This window comes from Trichoplax adhaerens, genomic scaffold, assembly GCF_000150275.1.
Source record: "Trichoplax adhaerens TRIADscaffold_12 genomic scaffold, whole genome shotgun sequence".
NCBI lineage: Eukaryota > Metazoa > Placozoa > Uniplacotomia > Trichoplacea > Trichoplacidae > Trichoplax > Trichoplax adhaerens.
The window spans coordinates 834074-854810 of record NW_002060954.1 but is presented as its reverse complement, the minus strand read 5'-3'; the positions used below and the strand labels follow the sequence as shown (position 1 = coordinate 854810).

Sequence of the window (20737 nt, the reverse complement as noted above, 5' to 3'; positions counted from 1 at the left end):
ATGTCTTGGGAAAGCCTAGATGTATCGATTTCCGCTGGTGACGACTGTGTAACCAGTTTACTTACCCCTAAGAAGATTCAAGATAATCCAGTTTTTCAATTAGACAATGTTGCCATTGTCAAAGCAACGCAAAATGTGAGTGCACATAATGCACAATTGGTTAATTTACTGTGCGATGCTATAGTTATAATATTTAGAATACTATCTATTTAAATCATAGATTATTATACTGATACATAAAGTACAGCCATATCTGATGTTAGTATACAACAGTGGAAGTTTCTTAGGTCAAAATACTGCAGATTTGATATGTGTTTTGAATTGAATGATTTTATGCACTGTAATCCCCTATGTTCAAATAGCAATAGTAGATTAAATGTATACTATATTTAATGATTATTTAAAGTAGTAATTTAAATTGTGCACTCTACAGTATCTGTTCCAAAGTTACAGAATTCTCACGAGTCTTCAAAGAGTTTATAAATGTGTTCTTTTATTTCTACATATCACAACAGCTGTAAATTAGAACATACAGTATATTAAATGGTCAATACTAATTTATATTTAATAGTAATACATCATTCGTTTTATCTCTCAAACATACCTATAGTGACTGAATAGCTGTAAACTACTTTGTAAAACTACATCCTACAATGGAAATGATTTTTTAATCTACGTCTATAACAGGTGGAAAATAATCCAAGCGTTTTAGGAATAGCAAACGAGGAACATCTTTGTATTGCCATCGATAGTAACTTGCTCCTTTTTGACGCCACAGCTGGTCTATTACATAAAACAACCATCAAATTTGGTATAATACAGAAACCATAATATAGTGTTTTGTATACCTTTAATGTTTTCATATTTAAGTAATTCTAAGTACTAAATCATGCCGAGATTGTACAATATCATTGATTGTATTTATTTATTGGCTGTATATAGTATTGAAACATGACCAAGACAAATAATCCCCTGAAAGTAAACATACTTCAATATACATTCGGAGCAGTCATCTTAACGATTTTTATAATGAGATAGCCATGATCCTAGCCTTCGATCAATTCTTTAAAAATTTAGAATAGATTTAGTTGTAAACTGACCAACTCCGTTTTAAAGAGAAGGTTTACAGAAATTTTAGTGATGTTCGTCATTGCCTACTCTAATAAGCACCCACCGGTTATCTTTCATGCCTTTTAATGAGAGAAAAACACCTTACTGCAGTTATTACTTGAAGAAACTCTATAATTAGTGTGCTATACGTACACATATTACCGGCTTATATACACAAATTGATAGCAAGTATTACCAGTAAAGTTATTATACTGTAAGACTCGCTTTTATAGTTTCTAATGCACCGTAATAACTAATTCGCGCAGTGTGTAAACATAGAGAGCAAACTTTAAAGCAGCTATCTGCATTTCAAATTACTCCCAACGTTCCATTTTTCCTTACTATTTATGATCGATTTGCCATACATTTGTGTACGGTGAACTATAGTTATTTTATCAAGTATGAAGATACTATAAAGAATGCTCTGTTTGTAAAGATTACACGAACTATACTCTGCTACAGCTGTGAGACTTAGGTTGTAAACGATATAATTTACTTGCCTTATTAATAAGGACGGTAGTATGTATGTAATTATGCATAATACAGTATACTGTATGTATAAATAGCTTTTTATTCTATTATAATCTTTGTATATTCATCTTTGTAGTTAATTTCGTCAACATCTAGGATAATATAATTAAACGCATAATGCATATTTGTTACAATTACTTTCCTAGAAACTTTGGTTGATGCATTGGCTTGGAGTATTGACGGTTCTTGTCTCATAATTGGAGATAGGCAAGTTGAGATCGCAATAATCGAACATGCTACGATCTACGGGCTGGACTTAGTATATTAGTACTATACGAAATCATACCGATTTTTACCATAGTAATATTGATTCGTTTAAATTTAATTACAGGTCCGGCTGTTTACACTTTTTAAATATTGAAAAAGAACAAATTTTATTTTCTAAGGTAAGGAATCACATCGATGACAGTAACATGACCAATTATTTTACAGTTTAACCAAATGCTTAGATATAACAATGAACTAAAATATAGCGCTAAAGAAATACATTTATTTCAGAAAATCATTGATGTAAACGTTGACAAACATGAAAAAAAAATATTTTGTTCAATAGCGGTAATACCAGATAGATCAAATGGTAAGTGGTTGTAAGTTAAGATAGTACACTGCTGTTAAGTCATCACAAAAAGATAATGGTTTCATTAAAATAAGTTTATCATATTTCTTTCACGCAGAGGATCATTGCCAGATACTACTTTTAATGTCATCCGGACTATTAATGAGAATTACTCATCTAAATTTAAGAGAACTACTAAAGGGTAAGCGCTATATTAGTTTATCCATCGTTCTACAGCGTTTGAAATCAATGTAACGTCCAAATATTTTTGAAATTAATCTACTGTGTTACTATTGATTTAAAGCTATTGATGGCGGTAATATTCCAATGTTATCACAGGTTCGTTAGTAACTAATTTTATCCTATAGATATTTCGTTGTCACACTACTTTATCCGCTATTTTCTTCCTGGAATAGTAAATTAATCTAAGAGTTCTTAAAACTTTTTCAAATATTACCTATCGTCAAGGAATGCTAACATGCAATATTATGGTAACTTATAATTGATCATTACAGATAACAGATAACATTCGAGTACTGAGCCATGATATTTCTCAATATATTGATGAGCCCGTTTGTATGACATATCAACCTACCTTTGAGTTATCGTATCTTTTAGTGATTGGGGTAAAGCATACTAAATATATGAATATCTATGATAACTTATCTACGTTTGTAACGATAATGTGCTTTCAATTTTAGGGTAAAGGAAACGAACCTTTATGTGTTTTAGAAATTCCAAGTGAAGACACCTACAATGTAGTTCATTCGATTTCTTCTGAATTTTTAGGTTAGCGTAGAAGCTAGTGACTCATTAATTTTATTGTCTGAGATCAATGTTATAAAAATGGAGCTTTCATTTTAGGTACTTCGATCTGTAAATGCTGTCTTGTTGATCGCAATTTGCTATTGGTCCTCCATAGCGACGTACGTTTGGAGACTGTGTGCAATTCTGCTGCTATAATCGTAGATTTCTGATATACGGCAACCATATAGCGTGCTATCTATTTGTCAATCTTTGCTCCTTTGTGATATCTTGTAGAAATCTTTAAGCCTTTGGGCTTGTTCGTTACTAACCTTGTTCATGATGAAATTATGGCAAGAACATAAAGTAGAAAATTTCTTATGTGGCACCGATTCCTTGAAAATCCATAATTCTGTATTTAGCTACCGGTGCGCTTTCAATATTAAAGATATGAAATATTTCATATTTATCCAGATTTTAAACCTTATTATCAACTTTATCTTCAGCCAGAAGCAACCTAACTCGCAAAAGCTATTTATCTTATCTAACGAAAATGAGGTTAAGCCACAATAATTATGTTGTATTGTATAATAGCCAAAAGCAATACATCAGCACAATCGTTGCATCGTCTATGTTGTTGTTGATCTTTACCACTTTTAATAGTACTGTTAGTAACAGCTCACTTTATTGGTGGTTTCTTTACATTTTAGAACTATTTCATTCATGTCTTATCCATGCCGTTCCTTCATAAGATATATAGCGTTTCAGCGTCAACTTCGACATACTTAATTGAGATGAATGGAAATAAGGTTGGCACGCATATATTTAGAGTTACTATATGAATACCGTATCTAACACAGGCATACATATTTATTTTCAGGATAATGTCTTTTTCATTGAAAGTCGATCATTCAGTGATGATAATAGGTACGTTATACGTGTATACATTTACAATGTCTAGAATCAATTAGTAGAACGTATTTACCCTTCAATAAACTAGATAACTAATTTTTCATTTCCTTATAAGCTTACCTGCTATGCGCGTAAAATCTATACGGGAATCATCGCCGTCTCAAAGGTAAACTTTCAATTGTGCTCACCTACTTGTATAAGATACTGATGATTCCGCTATACATACAGATTTAGTTACCTACTCCACAAAGGAAGATATCAGGAAGCGCTCGACTTCGCTCATTTATATCAATTTGGCGATGAAGAAATCCAGGTTCATAAACGTTGTTTGTCAAAAATCGCAAATTTTTTCTTATTAACGTTATCAGAATATTCTTAACATACTGATTAATTCTATTCGGATGTTTGCAAAATTTAGCTCGTTTATATGGTGAAGGCGGATTGGCTTTTAGGAAAAGCGATCGCAAGCGAAGCTAACTCCAATCTCTCACCTGATACCCCAGGAAATTTATTCAACACTTTAACAGAAACGCTAGATAATATAAAGGTTTCATGTGCTATTACAATTTCTGATGATTATTGAAATAGTGTACACTTAAAAAAATTTGCATATTATAAATTCTATACAATAGCTTAATTACGCGTCTTTGTACTCATCTAGAGTAACGCCGACATTGTTAGAATATGTTCAAATTCAGGACTTTCAAATGTTGATCATGTGCATAAGCTCTTAGTATATGCTAGGAACAGGGTAGGTGATAAGTATTAACTCCATTTGCTACAATAAAAAGGCGAATATTGAGAGCTTACTTATTTCTAAACAATGCAGCTAGATAAACAAAATGCAGTACCTGATAAATTCACCAACGAAGAAACACAGGAACTTAAAGGACAAGTTAGTAATTAGCTTCAATTTAATCAGTCAGAAACTACAATCTTTTTTTTATTCAGAAGAGTAAATAGATTGAATTTCCTCGTATCTTAATATATATAAGAACAAGTAATCCGTTTTTATAGGTAGAAACTCATCTATTACGGTTGGGAACTTTCTTAATCGTTTCGGAATCATCTTTTAGGTTTGTTAACTTTGAAATATGAATGTTAGTAACCGTTTACCAACTATGAAATTTTAATTTTAGTGGTTTCAAGTGGCAGCAGTTCTTGCAGTCAAGTATAGTGAAAGTAATGAAGAATTTTTTAATGGATAGAAGCTTTTCTTCTGTGCAAATCGTTTGGCAGCGACATCTACATGAGCTTGAGCTAACAAGCTATGATATTGATTGCATATTGTCAAGTATACCTATTGATGCTTGCATCTCGTCCTATGCTTCGTTATTAAGAGACTGTATTGTCCCATTTGTTTTCAAACAATCACAAAATATTCAGGTGGTTATCTATATAATATCTAAAAAATTACATTTACCTATATAATGTGATTCTTTTATGCATAGAGTAAGCTCTGTGGTTGGGTAATACGAATTGTGAAGGATATGGAGGAAAGGGTAGACGCTAACAAATTCAATGAATATCTAAATTTGTAACTGAGATCTAAATTAATACAAAATATGCTGTGTACGGAATTATTAGGATGGATGGCCGATGAATGCATTAGAGTTAGTCAATTTAGTAAGCGAAGCTGGGCAATCACTTCTAACAACTAGCCTTCTAAGGAAGTCCCCTTTTGATTATACCAATATGGTAACTTACTGAATTAAATACTGAAAATACTATTTTAGCTTGAATTCATTATTTATGTCATGGCTTGAAATCTTATATTCGATAATTGTAGCTTTCTTTTGGAATACAACGTACGAACATCGACGAAGATCAGGTAGAGTTCTATTAATGTTATATAGCTTCTTAGCTGACATCATTAGATAAGGCAGTGCAAGTTGTTTTGAATTACCGTGGGTTAAATTTCAAGAGAATTGACATTATTATAGGTCAACGGCACAAACAATTTCGGAGAAATTCGAGAATTGGTCACTTATCTCGCAGAACTAGAAAAACTGTATAAAACATACAATTGCAAATTGAAACTTGAAGAACTAAAAAAGGTAAGGACTAATTCATTGTTAACAACATTTGATTGCACTAATTTCAACTTTCATTTTTATCAGGCAACTCCCAGATCAATAATTTTCAATTTACTAGAGAATATAAAAGCTGCGGAATTAATTCCCTCGGTAGTAAACAGCAGCATTAGAAAATACATGACAGACTATGGTGTATCTGATGACAAAGTATTTTCGGAATATATCAAAGTAAGGAAGGCAGTATACGAGTATTAAATAAATTCCAAAATAGTTGATATATCTTGCTATGGACTATATTAATCCGAAACCATTATGTAATTAGGAATGGTTAGACAAGATATCTTACAATTCATTACCTGGAGCTTTATGGGAAACCAGAGCGGTTGCTGTCGTCAATGTCATAAGGAATAATCAAGTAAATCCCATTTTTATTTGCCGATATTTCTTTCGGATTAATACTTTAGAGACAGAAATTATTCTTATTGTCCTTTAGTATGTAATTGAAGCTACCATGGAAATTATGCGGCATGCTGGCCTGCCTTGGAGTGATAATGTTAAGGCTCTTGTAGAAAACTCGATGACTATAGATCATCCGAAGTAAATATAAAAATTTTGAATATTTTCAATACAATTTTCAATAAGTAAACTATTCTTCATACCTCTATAGAAAGCTTGAAATTGAAAATGAATACCGTTTAATTGAAGTTAAGGAAATCTGTCAAAAATATGGAATCGATAACTTCAATATTTCAGACATTAATCAAGCAGAAGTAATTAAAATCCCTTCTTATATAATGTACAAAATTTTAATAATTAGCAAAGTAAAATACTTTCATTTATTAATACTATACAGAGAACATTGCTGCGAATTTGCCATGCCGATACATCTTTCCAAATGAAGTTGCTCGATGCAAAAAAAGTATAACATTTAAAATACTCAAATGCAACAAAATAAATTAAAAAGTTGACAGAAAAGAATGTAATCAAACCTATTTTTACTGCAATTTTCTTATAGATTATTCGCATTTACAGCTCACTTTCAGAACATTTTGTATTTGTTACCATTTTACAAGATCTGAGTCGAAATAACAGAGTATAGTATAGGCATATTTATTCTTAAAACTAATTTGAAAATCAATTGTTAAGATCTCTTGCAATTGCGATTCTACAGTCGGTATGAAATATAAAGTTATATTATCTTTAATAGAGTTCTGAGAGCATCGAATTACTCAAAGTACTGCCTAGTGAAGACTTGCCTTCTGTTATCAGAGAATTCTTCCAGTGGATTGCTATTGTTCTAAATGATGAACCACATCCTGACCTGGTAAGAACTTATTTACATTTTTTAATGATATAGACATAATTTATTTTTACTTGGAAAAGCGATCTCTGTTATGTATGTCTAATATAATCCACCAATTTAATATTTTATGGAAATGCACGTATTATTAACTTCACAGAATGACACTGAAGAACGAAAAGCAATTTTAGAGACAACGCTAGTAGTCCTTAAGTACTTGTTATCTTTCGGTGCGTTATATACAAACGCGATTCGTTTTAGGATAAATTTAACTTTCTCTGTATACCTATTCGCGTGCACTATTTGTAACTATGGTTCCGTTATTAATAGACTGCTCCTTAAATCACGAAGAACTTAAAGAAATGGAAGATACTTTCCGTGCTGTGTTAAAAATTCAAGTACGTAAAGATCGTAACTAATTTTTTACAGCCTTTTCTAATACGTTCCTTTTTTAGACTAAATTTGGTATAGATTTATCTCTGATCCACTACGAAAACCCAGATTACCGCGAAATAATATTTAATAACCTCTTCATTAAGAGTACTGATCATTTCATAGAGGGATCTTTACGAAAAGATGTGCGAGTATATTGATTCACAGTCCTTATTTAGTAATATCCTGTCTTATAATTTTCATCATACTGATAAATTACTGCTTATGTTTTTAGAAAAGTAAAATTAAAAACCCATTCCACAATGGTGTAGCAAATACGTTTACTGACTTATCTAGGTCAGAGTTAGTTTATTGCTTTATCTTTGAAGTTATGTCCGTACAACTTGTTCTTCTATGTTGATATAAATTCTGCATATTTTTTTAATTGTGTGAATATTCGTGACGGCATTAACCACTTTAGATATGCGTCATTATTTGACCTCTCACGAAATCAATACTATTGTAAATTGGCCAATTTCAAGATGAACAATCAAGATTGTTTAACAGCCCTTAATCTAGTTAGGTAATTGCAAACGTAAATTTGCATGATTTGATTACCAAATCTGTAGTATAACTCTCTCTTAAATTCCTATTCTCGATTATAGAAATGCGCTCTCTAGCAATGACTACAGCACCACTAAATCTATACTGTTCAACCTATATCACATATGCAAATGCATTTGTGAACAATCTAATGTAACATGGATGGATGAATTACATTCAACATTGCAAACTCTACTGGCTAAATGCGATTCTTGTAATACGAAATATACTCTCTTGTTAAAATGTTTGATTTGATAATTTTTTACTGATTCACTTTATAGATCTCGTCTGTGATTGTTTGGAATTATGCAAAATTTCTCGATTACTATGCATAATTCTTCAGCAATGTGAAGATAATGAATCAGTATCATCCCTTGAGGTGCCATCATTTACTATATAAATTTACACAACATAAAATTAATTTTTAACTATACTGTGATATACGAATATTAGGATCCTTCGAGTGACCATGACTCAAAACGGCAACTGTTCATGCCGTTCTTCACTGATGATGGTCTTGTTCTTAAATCATCCATTGTCGCTCCAATGCTTGCTCGCTATATGATATCTGTTATACCTACCATTGAAGGTAAAGGTGTAATATTAACACCGGAAAAGCATGCATTACATTGATGACTTAATTTGAAATTCATTATAAATTTTCCTCTATCAGAAAGCGGCTGCAAAAATTATTATCAGGATCGCATTCAAGGAAAATTTCAGAATGGATTAGGTATTTTCCTTTATTTTAATCTTTCTAATTTTAATTTTATGTATAAGTGTTAAAGTGATCAGAAATTTTCAGTAACACACTGTATATTGGGCAATAATGCTCATAATGACTAGATCCGTTGACGGAAACTTTCCATTTCGACTCTATCACTAAAATGTGCACTGCATCAAAGAATTTAATAGATTATTTAAGAGAAAATAATCTAGTGGCTTTAGCATTTCAGGTGACGAATCAGGTAAGCTAGAACTCTATAGATATACTATAGAAATTGACATCTGGAAATACTAATGATTAATTATCAAATTAACCAGACTATAGAAGCGTGTGCGCAACATTTAACGCTTAATAGCCACATTCAAAACATGGTATGTTTCCGTAATATCTGAGCTTTACAAAGTTTCGTAAATTAAGTCCGAGAAAATCTTTAAAATAGGAAGTGAAAGGAAGCCTTTCTGAATTATTAGACCAATACATAAACGAAGAATTCAGTCCTAAATTACTGGATTTTGCATTTTTTCTTACAAGAAAGGTTAGGTCTCTCCATGAAGTTACATGACTGACTATTTCTGAAATTTTTATTTATACTTGTGTTCTAGATCTGCTACCGCTGTAGCGACGATATTGAACTAGCTTTCAGCTATGCAACAAGTTTACCCGCAAATATAGCTTGCAATAAGTTAAAAGAACTTTGTGACTCAGTTGAAAGGAGTTACCGCAAATTACGTGTTAGTATATTGCAATACCAATAGAATACATGTGTTTCTATTTCATAATCCTTTGCTATATTACAGGTTGTATCGGTGCTTGGAATTTTATTTACTAACTTCTATAGCTGCCCAACTGACACTAAACTAGTATTTAAACGATTCTATCTGGAAGCAAAATGGTGCCGGTTGCTTTCAGAGTTAAAAGTAAGTATTAGTGATAAATCCGATCTCGACTGAAAGGATTACGAATAGTTTTGTGCCTTATCAAATTCTTTACATTATTAATCAAATCCTTTACGTTTACAAACTATGTTGCCATAAAAACACATCAGATACCGGCTAAAGGAATTTCGAAGAAAGATATACTTGAAAAGGAGGCTCTACTAACTAAGCTAGTTGAAAATAGCACTGATCTGACGACTATTTTGCAGTACTGTCGGTAATGACTGCCCGTACAAAAATCTTCATTTTTCATATTTCCTTACTATTATTAGTAACTGCTTGATTTTACGAAATGAATTACTAGAGACTTCCAATTAGACGTCGAACCAGCCTTGCTTTCATATTTACAGATTGTTTTATCGCCGAATTTTGCTACGAAAGAAAGGATGACTGGTGGCCAAAGGCGAGTTTATGAAAGTCAAATAAAACTCATCATATCAGAGATCGATAGTTCTGAGTCAGCCGCAAATACTTTAATTGAAGTTTTCAAGAAAGTAAGTTCTTTTACGGAATACTAAATTTATCGATATTAGATGTCTAAGCTCTTTTATTTTTCGAATTCTAGCTTAATTTTTATGATTACGAACATGCAACATTTATTCTGGCTTTACTAACGCGGTTCTGTAGTCAAACTGAAGCGGTTGATATTGGAAGGGTTTGTTAGGATGACATATAGAGCAGTCTTTCTACACTCCCTTTATTTCGAATAATGAATTAAAGCATTTCTTTTATTTAAAATAGGCACAAAGACTACTTGATTATCTAATTGAATACAAACGCACGTTTGAGCCTTCACAATATGAATTATCATTTACTTTGGATACTGATTCCAGACAGGTTCAGGTTTGTAATAACCAATATTTAAATGCCCAGTTATCTCATCCTATACATACCCCTATATGAAAGAGGTCCTTCAATAAGCTTGCATACATTTTATAATGTTACGGGTAATATGGGATAACGCGTATTTTAAGATCTCAGAGGAAATAAATACTCTATTTAGGAATCTGATAACATTACCAGTCTAGTATTGGATCCTTTAGCCAGACAACGATTACCTCTGCATCCGCTCTTGTATGGAGACCAGTGGAAGATTATATGTAAGCTTAGTGATGCTTAATAAATCTAATATAAATCGACACAAGCTACTGTGCTTTCTAATTGCTCTTTTGTGATATCCCTTTATCCAGCTCCTGAATTACATTATAGTACCATTGGCAAACTCATACCTATAGGAAAGCTTCTAAATGTAAGTGCGCTTCAAACTGGCTCTATATATTTTTGTTCGCTTACAAGCATTCTATTTGCACTCCCCAGATGTCTACCGATCAAATGCTCGCTAATGGGATACAAAATACTATCAGTAAGGCGTCTGACTCCTTATTAACATTGGACAGCGACAATCACTACTTTGCTGAACAAATTGAAGAGTTGTTACAACAGATTGAATCTAATGAAGTTCTAATTGCAACTGCATACAACGTAATCAAGCAACTTCCTTTAGGTATGGATTGCAATACAAGCATGAATCGATAATTGTTCTATGAAACTTAAAAACAAATTTTTTAATACTTGTAATTAGTACCTTTGAAAATCAAGTTAATGAAGTTTTGTGTTAAGATAACTGAAATATGGAAAGCTTCTACGAAGGATAAGGTTTATATCAGAGTTATTATTGAATTAGCGATCGCAAGGTATTTTCAGTTTTTAATTCTGTTGATAGGTTGAGAAAAGAAAAGCCCAGTTAAGTAACACAAAATTGATGGAAAAATGGTGCTACGAATCAACTCGGTATCAACTTTGTATTGCCAAGCTCGACATCGAGCCATACAATTCACTCGTAAATAAGCCATCACAATTAATTCGTGAATTGTATAATCATCAATGTATTTCTCTTCTAACTAAGGATCGTGAAACTAAAGTTCCAGGTAAAATTAAAATGACATTTATCATATGTGAAAAATAATTGTTGGTACAGTAAAAATAATCTATTAGACTAGAAATGTGTAATCAGTTATGTATAATACTACTGTCATTGGATATAACTCACGAATGGAATTAATTATTCATGTAGATATTCATGGTATCACCTCAGCCATAGCTCAAATCAACGGAATTGACATTATTAAGATGAGAATGCAGCTAATCGAGGTAATTTCTATAGTTATCTAGTAATAATAGAAAGTTCTTCTGTATCAGTCTAACCTTTCGCTTTCCGATTAACAATCACTAGCGATGGCTGGCTGTGCCTGATGAGTCCACGTTTTATACAGAGGTAAAGCAGTTGATACGTATTGTTCACAAAACTAATAACTAATTTTCCTATACTTGATTTTAATATTCTAATCGAAGGACGAAACTGATTACAACAACTCTAAAGATGAACCATTAGCAAAGTTAGTTTTACATTTTCTGCACGGTTTTTTGTATATATATTGGATATAAATGAGGAGAGTTTATATTCATAAAACTTGTTTTCAGGTTGACCTTTATGCTGAAAAATTTTGATGAAAAGATAGCTATTGAATATTTATTCTCCTTTGCGACATCAGTTCGTATTCGACTTTAATTAAAAAAGTAGGAAATGAAGGTGCAGCTATGAAATGATATATGTTATTTTAGGAAAAATCTACGAAGACTACTTTCGAACAACGTAAAAGAGCACTGCAAGTTCTTCTAACGATCGCTTCGGCAGACAAGATAGCAGAAACTACCGGAAAATCCATAAAGGACATAAGGCATACAGATTTTATGCTACAAAGCGTTTCATTTTGATCGATACTATCGGGCTTTATAAAAATTTTAAATACGGTTACACTTCTTTCTAGTTCCGATTTATTATCAATGATTTACATGGCTGCTCTCGACGAGCATCAAATTCTTCACTCAGTGGAAGCATTTCGAAAGTGTGACAAAGACGGTTTGATAAGAGGAATCTTGAGAAATTATAGCGACGAGCCAAAGGTACTTTAAAAGTAATGATGAATAGCGATTTAATCCGATATAAATGATTATAATGAACATTTTCGTGTCTTTACCAGATGATAGGACTTGCAGTAGATTTATGTTTGGACTATAAGGTCTATGATAAAGTCATCTGGAACAACATACTACTTAAACTGTGTGGCTTGAACATGGTTTGCAATTTATATACTGTATATGTGCATACAGTGCGTAAATATTTATATTTATATTGCCAACATGCTTTGATAATAGTAATTCGTATCATCTAGATTCACAAACTACGGCATACTATTTGTGAAATAGCCACAATTCCCTGCTTACGACAGCTAAATTGCTTAATAAAAGTATGGTCCGTAGTCATAGCAAATATCTACGTCGGAAACGGTAATTTATATTGTGTTGAGCTATTCGTAATAGTTGCTTCATTTCGATAATAATTATGTCAACTTTAAGAATTACATTTTTGTGATTTAATTTATAGATGTCGATATGAAGAAAAAAGAACTTGAACGTGTAGCACAACTGCTGAAATGGTAAGTTACAAATTGATTACTTTCCAAAAAACGAAGTTAACAATTGATATTTCGCAAATGTTCAGGTGCCCCCAATTAGCTGAAATTGATCTCACAAAATTTAGCGCCGACTTGGAATCAGTTGGATGTTATACTTTAGCGCTCGATACTATTATTACTATGCCCAAGTCCAAGCATACAAACATCAAAATAAAGGTAAAGAAAGATTATCCACACTTTTCCACTAATAAACTTTTATTAATACACTGCTACGTTACATTTTCAAACCGCAGGTATTACTTGATAAGTATTGCATGCAAATTCTTGATGGATTATCGGATGCAAGTAATTTTCCACTCCAGATCGGCAAGGTATCCACATGTACAAATACTACAGTGTTATTCAAAAATTTTTACTAAAAACATAATGATAACTTTGCAGCTGCAAAGAACAATATTTGCTTACATCAACGAAAATCAGTTATTTGAGGTAATTCCTGTGTCAGTGATTGCAAACTTTACTACGAACTGACTTATCGGCTAATTAACATGTGAATGTATTACCTTACTAACTAAACATTATAGGAAATTTATCGGACGAAGTATTTCGATTCCTTTATCGATTTCTTATTAGAAAGTGGTGATGTTAAAGCTATAGTAGTAAAAAGTGTTGAAATCGGGAGGCAAGCAATTCTTTTACTTAACCAGTAATAATACTATAATTACATCTCACACCTGTATGCTATTTCAGGACTACTGAAGCTATTCAATTGGTTAGTGCATATACTTCCAGGTGCGACAAGAACGACTATTTAGAGTACATTAACAGATCGCTTCCGTCCAATGGTACAGATCTGTTGAAGGTAAAATCTATCAATCACAATTTGCAGTGTTACGAGTTTCATTTTAATTTATTTTTCACAAATGTTTTGTTTTTATCTAGAAATTTCTGAAATTTCATGGAGTGGATGCTATGGAACCGTCGTCTTAAACTAATTCTGCATTTTATACACATTTACGAATAAAGTATTTATAATTTATGTATAACTGCATTATCATACTATGGGTATAATTGAATTAAGCAAAATCCAAAAACTTTTAGATATCGATAATAGATGTTAGATAAATGCTTTGACCTATGTATAAAAATTAACCATTGATTAGTCGAACTATCGATATAGTCAAACTTTCATTGCTTATAAACTCACAGTGTTACATCAGCAGCTGTTTCCGAAAATGCATTAAGGATTAACTCGCTTTGTTCTTGGTCGATTCGCATATGTCTCAGTATTTCTATAACCTGTGATATTTTATTTTTATCTCATGTTAAAAACTTAGTTTCATGTAATTTTCAATCAACAAAGACTTATAGATGCAAAAAATTCAGACCTTTTCAACCATGTTATTATAGATATCTTTCCATTCTTTACTGTGAACTAATCCGGTAGCGATATTTAGGGTTGCTCTCATCATCGCCTAGTAAAATATGTATTTATTAGTAGAATTTATAATAAATTTATTGCAATTATTGAAAAATTGAAACCTTGAAGTGTGAGCCGATTGATAGGAGTGAATCTTCTTTTACTTTTCCACTTAATTTAGCTAGCAATAGTCTTTAGATTTAAGCACACGGCTTGAGCTAAAATTCTAGATGCGTTCAATCTACGAGAATGCTTACTTACGTTCGATGTTGCTCAATGTTATCATTCGTTACTGACTTCAGATCACGCAAATCTTGAATAAACGTCTTATCAATTTCTATATCACCATCCTCTAATATAATTCATATATGAATGGGAAATTATTCATATTGAATCGATTTTGATATCGCTCTTAAGTATTTTATACTTTATTCATATATCATTACTATTGAAGCTAAGGGTCCAATTTTCAATTATTTCCTTACAACATCCCATAAACATATCAAATGTTATATATTGTAACCTAAAATAGCGAAAAAACGTGTTAAATAAAGAAAGACTGCACACAATGGTATTTTAAAAAAAAGAATAGGCCGCAAAGATAAAACTACAGCACCTTTTTTTCCCAGTTTCAAATTTATTACTGGCCATGAAAATTACATTTACATATAATCTAATAAAAGGTAATTCCTCAGAGTTAATTAAGTTACAACACGATTTTAATGCATTGGCATGATGCTGTAGATCAAACCGTAGATTTTTATACAGTAACTACTGTACTTTTATGTGTAAGAATTTACGATCTAACTTGGTTAATTTATCAGATAAGAGGAATTGAGATTGAATGTTGCCAGGCAGAGAGCCATCAAGATCTTCAACCGCTTTAAAGACTCTCCTAAAATTATCCAACTGAGAAAGAATTTAAGTCATTAGTAGAAATAGTAATTATTGTCTAACAGAATACCACAATACACTTGGCAATAACCCTCAAGTATTGCAACGCATAATTTATAGCAGGCATCATTGTCTACATTCTTGATGATAGCACTTTCAAAGTGGTAGTTACTGTGCATTTGCATCCGAGTAAAGTCGTTACTATTGTATATTCGAAGGATCTCAACATCGACCGTTGTACAAAAATAACTTTACACTGTACAATTGACTAGTAATTATTTCACTACCATATTACAACGATCGATTAACGCAATTTAATAGTTTGTGCGTTTAGAAGCGATCGAATTTCATAACCCTACACCATTTAATAAGGCGTGCGAGTTTAATGTACAGTAAAGATATTTTATGTTATTAATAAAATAAATCGTTCCAGAAACTTATTTAAAGGATAAATTGCATGTGCAAGGCAAAATAATTTTCTACTAGATACGCTTACACTTCATATTTGGCATTTAGAATAGTTCCATGCTACATTTGTGAATCGTTTCTTATTAACAATCAATATATATATTCAGTTGAAAGTATTGGTTTTCAACTTACTTGTCGTCGACAACTGCGTGATAAAACTCTGGCCTTCTCTCCAATTTCATCTACATCTTTACGTAAACGTGAAGATAATTTCTTACCAAGTAATTCTCGGGCGAATGCTTTGTCGAAGCTGTAGTATCTAAAGCGTGTAATGTGAGTATAAGGTATAATATTAGCATTGCCTACTTAGTTGCTGTATCGTAGAACTTATATTGATAGTTAATTATTAGTGCAGTCATTCCAAATTAACCTTACATTAAGCAGCTTGTAAAAAGTTGAACAAGTTTTAACTTTAAAACTCAGATTACAATTTCACTTACTCTTGTATGAGCTTGTTTTGGATATCGGGTGGCAAATCAAACATTATTTGATTTGCCAGAGATGATGGATTTTTTAAATATTTGTCCTCAATTACATTGAACAATCGATAGCAGTCTAATGTATCTGCAATAATTAGCTTTTGATCTATTCGAGCTTGAGATCTATTAGCTAATCCCTGTTCTCTGTTCAGTCGATGCTTGACGGTTTCATCGACTGCAAGTCGATTTCAAAAGAATTACAATGTATGTTAATTGAGCCGTAAGTGGATAATAATAATAATTTTAACCTGTGATTGGTATACTGTATAATTTTCAAAATTAGAGTCTCAATTTGTAGTTGTTTGCAAAATATCATAGTATTTATTGACTGTTTTTCCGATATTTAAAATTTTACCCGCATCCGTACAATACTATAAAAGCTTTAGGAGAAGTCAAATTATACTGTACTTTGTATTAACCGCTACATCTCTACATCAGTAAAATGCATGTATCATTTATTATAATTAATTCACCAATCCAAGCCAATCCAATATCCTACTACTGTTCTACTATGTTCATCGTCAACTATACGTAATGATTCATACGCCAATATATCACGATCAAAAATAATATACAGGCAATACGTTATAAAAATGGGAAATGGACTAAACTATAAAGTAAAGTGAATTACAGTTTTTCTATGTCTGTACGTTTATAAATTACAGTAGTGTTGATCGAGATTTCTTCGATCGTTGCGGAAAGGCAAAATTAACACCAACAATACTAGTCAGTATTTTTTATCAAACTAACTTGTATAGCCTTTGAGCCACAGAGAGAAAACATCAAAGTCTATGATAACAGGCTGCGTTACAATACACGAAGCAGACATTTCTGATTGTGGTTTAAATCAGCTTAAATAAATTTCGTTTTATCCGCCATTAGGAGTGCGTCTTCAAAATCTGATCAATGTTGTCATACTATACGTTTAGGTAGTTTACTGAAGCTTACTGTCTGTAATAGGGGTGCACTATAGAGTACTGGCAGCTAGATCCATTTAATTTAACTTAATAGGCGCAGTGTCCTCGTACTTTGTAAGCTACAATTTAATACAGTACGAATACAGTGTAGTATACATGATAGTGAACTACATGATTTTGTATAGCAGCCATGAATGCCTAGAAGACTCGAACGATATATGTTTTGCTGCATAGTAGTTTATGAATTAATAATCCAATTAATTTCGGCTAGAGTTACTATGCATAACATTACTTTATTATAGGCCGATATTCAATACCATTGCAAGGTTCTTAATTACAGACCTGATGTATACTGATAGTCTAAGATAGCATAGTTATGACCGTGCAAAAATTTGATGTATTGGTATATTTGAATTAGCAAATTTTCCAAGATACTAAACATCGAACTGAAATCATTTTGCACTTAGGGCTCCGAGACAGAATACAGCATTCAAGAAGTACGTATACTACAAGATCACATAGTTGCCATAATCAAATGGAATGTATTTACGAAGTAATAATATACAGCTTTTGCTCTAGGCTTAACATGACACGTAGCGTTTTGATATATGCGTAAATTGAGGTCTTCATGCTATTTACAAGCCAATGGCAGGACCGAGATCCAACTATATAACATCCATTAATATACGGTAACGACTTAATTTCGCAGTAACAAAACTAAAAATCAAATGAATTAAATATATGTTACAAGTGATTTAGATTTCATTATTTAGTATTTATTTCTGAGATATAATATTATATTTTTATGTTTGGAAAAGCCGATAAACATACAGTACATACAGAATGAATATTTCGCAATAATGCATGTATTACAGTACAGTAAAATATGCTATAATAATAACTAATCATTTTTAGCTGAGTTAAACTACTTCATATTCTATAGCCGCAAAATCATGATATATAAAGATTATTTTACAATTATCGCCTAATCCGATGGGAATAGCTTGCACAATTGTTCATACAGAGTTACAAAATTGCACACATGCAGACTACTATTCATCTTATACATGTAAGACCATGATGCATAGAAATTATTTTATCATATCACCCAATTTTATGGAGAGCTTGCACAGATGAAGTTCATACAGAGTTACAAAATTGTAAACAAATACTGTCAGTATCTAGTATACAGTTGCATTGCATGTACGCTAAGCTAATTAAGAAATATTTGAATAGTTAAATCATACATTACATTCAACATTTATTACGTATTTTATAGTTAATTCATGTCAATGATAGCAGTTTCGTACATTAATATTAATTATAATAAATAATTTTTTATGTAGTCGATTGTCTATATCTCTTCGTATCCAACATCTTTACGCCACACATAGCACAAATTCCTGGAATATTCAAATAAATGTATCATTACAGAGTAATAGTTTAAGGGTCGGCATTTATAGCAACCGAAGTTAAAATAGAATTAATTTCTTATGGTCTATATATAAAAATCTAGGTTAGAACAGATACTAAATAAATGCAAAATATGCAACAATTGACACCACTATTCGCGTCCTACATTCCATCTTATATATTAAAAGTCACCACTTAGTTGTTAACTATTAATGGTTGTATTTCTTACCCAACTTGTAAGCACATCCTATATAAATCAGAGAATATGCAAGTATGAATATCAACGTCAGTTATATTAGGTCATATTTATCCATAATATAAAATGCATCTTGCATGTACTGTAGTCATCGTATCTCCAATTATGTATAACAACTGGAAGATAATACAGTATCTCAAACTATCGTACGAGATCTTTAAATACATGACGTAAGAGTAAATTACCTTGGCAATAATGAGAATGCATTTGATGGACTGTTTGCTTACAGATTTTACACTTCTTAAAGTTCTGATATGGCGAAAACCTATAACAAACAACAGTACTGTATAGGCCATTTCATTCTGCTATGCATTAGCTACAGATAAGCCTATTTACTTTATTTATATATTGTTTATTAGATTATTTTATACAGTACATCAGTTTTAGCTACAGTTCCGTGCTGCAGCTAAGGTATTTGTTTGTAGCATAGATAAGTTTAATGAATATCAATAAAAACAACATGTCACTAGTAGATCTCTCCGATATGGTCTGTAACTTCATTGGACAATTTATTAAATTGTCCAATATATTTTGTATGAAATTGTTGCATTAAGAGAGTAAAACTTTTGTCAAAAAAATTTCTTGAAACAGCTGTAGTTACCACTGTATCAAGGCAATTTTAAAATTCGAAAGGCATAAAACTAATCGTATATATATTTACACGTATAATTAATTAAAAGTTACACAAACCTATTTTTTTTGGCAGTTAAAGCCTTATTTTCGTTGATTCTCCTCTTATCCCCATCTTAATTTGAAATTGGTTTGAAGAATAGAATCCAATTAAAACTGTGATATCATCGTAATCAATTGTTATAGAACTAAATAAGATACTGTAATGATAAAATAGAAAAGCTAAAGCAATACAAGAACATCACCAGTAAAAAAGTAATCCATATTATGATATCAGAGAATGAACTGAATCGTTGATATAGAGCTTCAATAACATAGGATAATCACACTGTATCTAGACTCGACCCGTCGCTATCTACGATGAAAGTGAATTTGAATATATCAGCACTCACCAACCGTATTCCTAGCTCCTGATTTCCATGGATCAGGACAGATAACTTTACCTAATTTTTTTTCACCTGTAACATTAAAATGAGTACAAATTAGTAATATGATAATATTGAACACTTTTTTTTCCATTGTATCTTCTATTTGTATTTTATAGCCGGCGATAAGAAACAATTCTCAAGAATGTAAGTGATTTACTGACATTTTGGGCATACCATGGTCGCACCTCTAAGCCGTCTTGTCGTCTTTAATCAGAACTAAGAGTGCACAGTACACACAGTACAGTGTAAAGTACTGTACCCTCGGTGTACCGTACTGTAGGCCCAGCCATAATAACCCCGATTACTCAGACACTCAGCCTAAATAGCGGAAACGATGATACATTATTCTAAGAGTCTGTACCTCAAATTTCATTCGAAATCGAATCGATGTATCATCGTTTAAGCTATTTAGCCTGAGTGTCTGAGTAATCGGGGTTATTATGGCTGGGCCTACAGTACGGTACACCGAGGGTACAGTACTTTACACTGTACTGTGTGTACTGTGCACTCTTAGTTCTGATTAAAGACGA

At 31.9% G+C, this 20737-nt stretch overlaps 2 protein-coding genes across 2 annotated transcripts; one reads left to right on the top strand and one right to left on the bottom strand.

Moving 5' to 3' along the window:
- Nucleotides 1-14292, top strand: TRIADDRAFT_59782 (uncharacterized protein; the record flags this gene model as incomplete). The annotated part of the gene is made up of 57 exons (XM_002115859.1): nucleotides 1-135; nucleotides 1078-1121; nucleotides 1973-2027; nucleotides 2074-2218; nucleotides 2316-2399; nucleotides 2502-2536; nucleotides 2713-2823; nucleotides 2899-2986; nucleotides 3062-3123; nucleotides 3239-3369; nucleotides 3448-3499; nucleotides 3652-3750; nucleotides 3822-3868; nucleotides 3969-4019; nucleotides 4082-4166; nucleotides 4272-4400; nucleotides 4515-4604; nucleotides 4683-4748; nucleotides 5305-5355; nucleotides 5643-5684; nucleotides 5797-5910; nucleotides 5974-6117; nucleotides 6212-6304; nucleotides 6383-6486; nucleotides 6557-6659; nucleotides 6743-6808; nucleotides 7097-7213; nucleotides 7350-7419; nucleotides 7520-7587; nucleotides 7645-7767; nucleotides 8618-8753; nucleotides 8838-8897; nucleotides 9011-9132; nucleotides 9209-9262; nucleotides 9331-9426; nucleotides 9494-9622; nucleotides 9689-9808; nucleotides 10177-10320; nucleotides 10392-10481; nucleotides 10568-10669; nucleotides 10830-10926; nucleotides 11017-11075; nucleotides 11144-11330; nucleotides 11409-11482; nucleotides 11550-11754; nucleotides 11901-11977; nucleotides 12060-12101; nucleotides 12179-12222; nucleotides 12655-12790; nucleotides 13060-13174; nucleotides 13272-13323; nucleotides 13389-13518; nucleotides 13596-13673; nucleotides 13744-13791; nucleotides 13887-14008; nucleotides 14053-14164; nucleotides 14245-14292. 57 exons carry the CDS (start codon nucleotides 1-3, stop codon nucleotides 14290-14292), a joined length of 5283 nt encoding a protein of 1760 aa, XP_002115895.1.
- A 69-nt stretch (nucleotides 14293-14361) lies between these two features.
- On the bottom strand, nucleotides 14362-17392 carry TRIADDRAFT_59781 (uncharacterized protein; the record flags this gene model as incomplete). Its single annotated transcript, XM_002115721.1, has 9 exons — nucleotides 14362-14437; nucleotides 14510-14601; nucleotides 14691-14777; nucleotides 14845-14914; nucleotides 14984-15072; nucleotides 15503-15631; nucleotides 16217-16343; nucleotides 16525-16738; nucleotides 17314-17392. 9 exons carry the CDS (start codon nucleotides 17390-17392, stop codon nucleotides 14362-14364), a joined length of 963 nt encoding a protein of 320 aa, XP_002115757.1.
- Nucleotides 17393-20737: the final 3345 nt, after the last annotated feature.